This window comes from Pelmatolapia mariae, linkage group LG17 (assembly GCF_036321145.2).
Source record: "Pelmatolapia mariae isolate MD_Pm_ZW linkage group LG17, Pm_UMD_F_2, whole genome shotgun sequence".
Lineage (NCBI taxonomy): Eukaryota > Metazoa > Chordata > Actinopteri > Cichliformes > Cichlidae > Pelmatolapia > Pelmatolapia mariae.
This window is the reverse complement of record NC_086242.1, coordinates 30,851,590-30,855,682: the sequence shown is the minus strand read 5'-3', so window position 1 is coordinate 30,855,682 and position 4,093 is coordinate 30,851,590. Positions and strand designations below refer to the sequence as shown.

At 44.6% G+C, this 4,093-nt stretch overlaps 1 protein-coding gene across 1 annotated transcript; it reads right to left on the bottom strand.

Moving 5' to 3' along the window:
• Window positions 1-1,282: 1,282 nt before the first annotated feature.
• sox2 (SRY-box transcription factor 2) lies at window positions 1,283-3,872 on the bottom strand. The gene has a single exon (XM_063501166.1). It carries the CDS (start codon window positions 3,348-3,350, stop codon window positions 2,382-2,384), a length of 969 nt encoding a protein of 322 aa, XP_063357236.1. The 5' UTR covers window positions 3,351-3,872; the 3' UTR covers window positions 1,283-2,381.
• Window positions 3,873-4,093: the final 221 nt, after the last annotated feature.

Genomic DNA, 4,093 nt, shown 5'->3' with positions numbered 1-4,093 from the left:
ACTCCCCCCACAGATTTAAAACCGTTAGTTAAATTCAGGGCGAGCTGTTAGCTCATCATAAGGATCATCATCATTATTATTATTATTATGATTGGGGGGAATCCGCCTGGTTGGCAGAAAGGTGCATGGGAGGATTATTTTGGAGTCTGTTCTGTATGCGTTTGTTTTTTTGTTTTTTGTTTTTGTTTATTAAGGCAGAGGGTGGATGAGGGTGAATAAGGGTGGATGGTGGTGGTGGTGTGCAGTAAGTCACCGGAGAGCTTGAACCATGAGAAGCGGGGTTAACGGGAAACAGCAGGGCCCGTTTGATTAAACATTAAATTAAAATGACCACACTCGAGTATCGGCGTGGAGCTATTACACGGCCGAGGAAAAAGCATCCCGGCCAGGCTCCCTTCAAGAGGGCTCCACCTTCAATTTCCACCTAATTGGTCTATTTCAGCCTGATAAGCCAGCTCCGTGTTTTGAAAGGAGTGAGAGAAACACAGAGAAAGCTTCCAAAACTAACAGATATTATTGTTGCTGTTATTATTATTATCATTAGTATTATCATTATTATTGGATAAACTCAATGAACGAGAGGAAATAAAGCCTGAACTCAAAGGTTTAAGCTGCTGAAAATACTCCTTAACAAACACAAAAAACACTGCAACACGGTGTCAGCAGACAATAAAAATCCACGGATGACACACATTCTCTTCTCTAATCTAAAATAACCTGGAATCAGATCTGCGCCTGGCATTAGCGCTACTGCATGATCAGTCATCTATCAGCCTTACAAAAGAAGGCCCAGTAATCCAAGAAGTACAAAAGAAAGAAAGGAAATAAATGTAGTTTGTATATTAAATTTTTAAAAAGAGAAAGAAAAAATATCAAACTGTAAACCGGCTCTTAATAGCAATAATTATAAAAGAGGATAAATGACAGTCTATACCTGGGGATGATGGGTATTTTGGTAGAAAAATCTTCCCCCCACTTTTTAGGAAACAGGCAACAAACTTTGGGCTTGATGTGGCCATCCGCAGGAACTAGAAAATAGAAACGTGGTTAACCACGACGCACAGTTATTTGTGGACTTTAAAGGAGGCATGTCGCCCCAAAGCTGTACTCTGTAAGCACTTAGTAGAATACTAAAAAATGGCTGAATTTACAGTACACATTTAAAAGAAGACGAAGAAGACAGATGACAACTTAACACGTGATGACTGCCTGGCACACAACAACTACAACAACATAAAGAAAACCCAGTGATAAATCAAATCAAAACTCAAACAATTTCAAGTATCCAAATTTCCAAAATTTATTCATTTCAAACTGCATATTGAAAAAAAAAATATATACTCAGCTGAAATTGTAACTGTTATAAGGATGGTATTAGTTCCGGTATATATACATGGAGTGGTTGGCTGTTCTGCGTACAGGCCACAATTCTTAAAATACAACTACGGGAATGAAAAAAAAAACCAAAACAATTTTTCTTCTTCTTGAAATAAAAACTTAAAATATCACAGGAAATATACAGAAATTGTACAAATCAATTAGAAAATAAAAAATAAAAAGTACAAGCGTCATATACCTCTAACAGATGAAAAGTGGGAGACGGAAATATAAATTAAGAACCTATATTTTAAGCTGCATGAGAGGAAAAACAAAAAAGGCGTCGTTTTTTTAATATATATATATTTTTTTCCAAGAAATAAAATGTTTAGTAATGCTGCCTTTAAAAATGAAAACAACAACAACAACAACAACAACAAAAAGAGCAGTTTTACCTGCTTCGTTTCATGTCCCCTTTTTCTTTCCAGTGTTGTGAAGTGTTAAATGAGCTCCCATAAGAATTTCAGCTCTGCTATCTTTCACTTTTTTTGTTTTTTAATATTTTTATCTGCAGAACTGGCGTTGCTTTATATAAAACAGGAAAAAATGAAACAAATCGAAGAAAAAAAGAGAAATAGAAAAAGAAATATGCAACCTTTTGCAGTTTAACAAACAATTTTCGTCTGATTGTAATGTTTCTTTGATAAATACTGTACAAAAGGGTGATTGCAATAATAAAACATTTTTTTTGATTGCGACTCCCACTTTCTATAGTCTTCCAAACTTCATCCGTCAGTGAAAGGGGGTGGGGATGGTGGCTGTGGCGGTGGTGGGGGATCTCCTACCGTTCCTCTAGAGCTTCCTTAAAATAAAATGTGAGACAAAAAAAGACAAAATAAAAAGAGTCGTGTGTCCCTTTTTTCTTTTTCTTGGAGACTTCTATACAACTTTTCCCACCCCGAAATTTTTCTGTACAAAAATAGTCCAACGTTAAGTAGTCCACAGTTTCTCTTATAAAAGTTCTTTCTCTCTCTCTCTCCTTTTCTTTCTTGCTTTCATGTCTCTTACATGTGTGTTAACGGCAGCGTGCCGTTGATCGTCGTCCCGGGCACGGTGCTCTGGTAGTGCCCGGACATGTGTAGCCTGGTCTGGGCGGTCGGTTCGCTGACCTCCGCCCCGGGCAGGTACATGCTGATCATGTCTCTCAGATCCCCGCTTTGGCAGCCCGGGGCGGCCCGGTGGGATGACGAGGTGACGACGGGCGGGCTGGAGCTGCTGGACTCGGACTTCACCACCGAGGAGGGCCCCATGGAGCCCAGGGCGGTCATCCCTGGCGTGGTTTGCTGGGAATAGGACATGGAGTATGTCGGGGAGCCGTTCATATAGCTCTGAGAGCTGGTCATGGAGTTGTACTGCAGGGCGCTCATGTCGTAGCGGTGCATGGACTGCATCTGGCTCGGGTTGTGCGCGTTCAGCCCCGGGTGCTGGTAACCCAGCTGGTCCTGCATCATGCCGTAGCCCCCGTTGGTCCAGCCGTTCATGTGCGCTGCGTAGCTGTCCATGCGCTGGTTCACTCCGCCGCCCAGCCCGGCCCCGACCCCGACACCGACCCCGGTCCCCATCCCGTTGCCTCCCGGAGCCAGCAGCCCACCGGGCAAGGTGTACTTGTCCTTCTTCATGAGGGTCTTGGTTTTCCGCCGGGGCCGGTATTTGTAATCCGGGTGCTCCTTCATGTGCAGGGCCCGCAGTCTCTTGGCTTCGTCGATGAAAGGTCTTTTCTCGCTCTCCGACAGGAGTTTCCACTCTGCGCCCAGCCTCTTACTTATCTCCGAGTTGTGCATTTTGGGGTTTTCTTGCGCCATCTTCCTCCTCTGTCCCCGGGACCACACCATGAAGGCGTTCATGGGTCTCTTGACCCGCTCGGGGCTGTTTTTCTGGTTGTTGCCGGTGCCGGACGTGTTGGTGTTGCCCGTGCCCCCCGTGTTGGTCTGGGGAGCTGGGGGCTTCAGTTCAGTCTCCATCATGTTATACATCGGGAACAGATTTTTAATTTCAAAAAAGTTGAATCCCAGAAAAAAAAATGTTAAAAAACAAAGAAGCCAAAAGAAAAACTCCAGCAGCCAGAGGAGCGGACAGTGAGGAGCGAGCAGGGCTGCAGCGAAAAGTTACCTGCCGGGATTTCTCTATGCAACTTTTCTCTGGACAAAAACAACAAGCATCAAGCCGCTTCTCTCCACACACACACACACACACATATACACACACACACACACACGCACACACACAGAGACACGCACACACAGGCTCACGCACACACACAGACACTCGCTCTCTTTTCCTCTCTCTCTCTCTCCCTCTCAGCGCGCAGAGAGAGAGCCTTCTTCCAAAACAGCTCCCCGCTAATGTTGTGTCCACAAAACTTCTCCCGTCGCTTCTCCGAAAACGAGCGTCAACAAACCCGCACTTTTTCGCCTCTGTCCGCCCGAGCCGAGCCGTGACAACTCCGGATAGTTTGTGAAACAAGTTAATAGACAACCATTCATGCGACCGGGGGCTGTCAGCGTATAAATGGGTTCGACTTGGCCAATCAGAGCCGGCCTTTTTCCCAGCGACACGCCAATGGGAGACCTTAATTAGCATAAATGGGCGGAGTCTGCCTGCCCCCGACACACACAGAGAGAGCCACACACACATACACAGGGTGCCCATATGAGCCAATACCAAGTACATATTTACTATTTCCAGGCTGATGGGGATTTTTCTGTGGGAACATGTT

Coding starts and splice junctions, on each gene's coding strand:
- sox2 (XM_063501166.1), bottom strand. CDS start 3,350: ATGTATAACATGATGGAGACTGAACTGAAGCCCCCAGCTCCCCAGACC.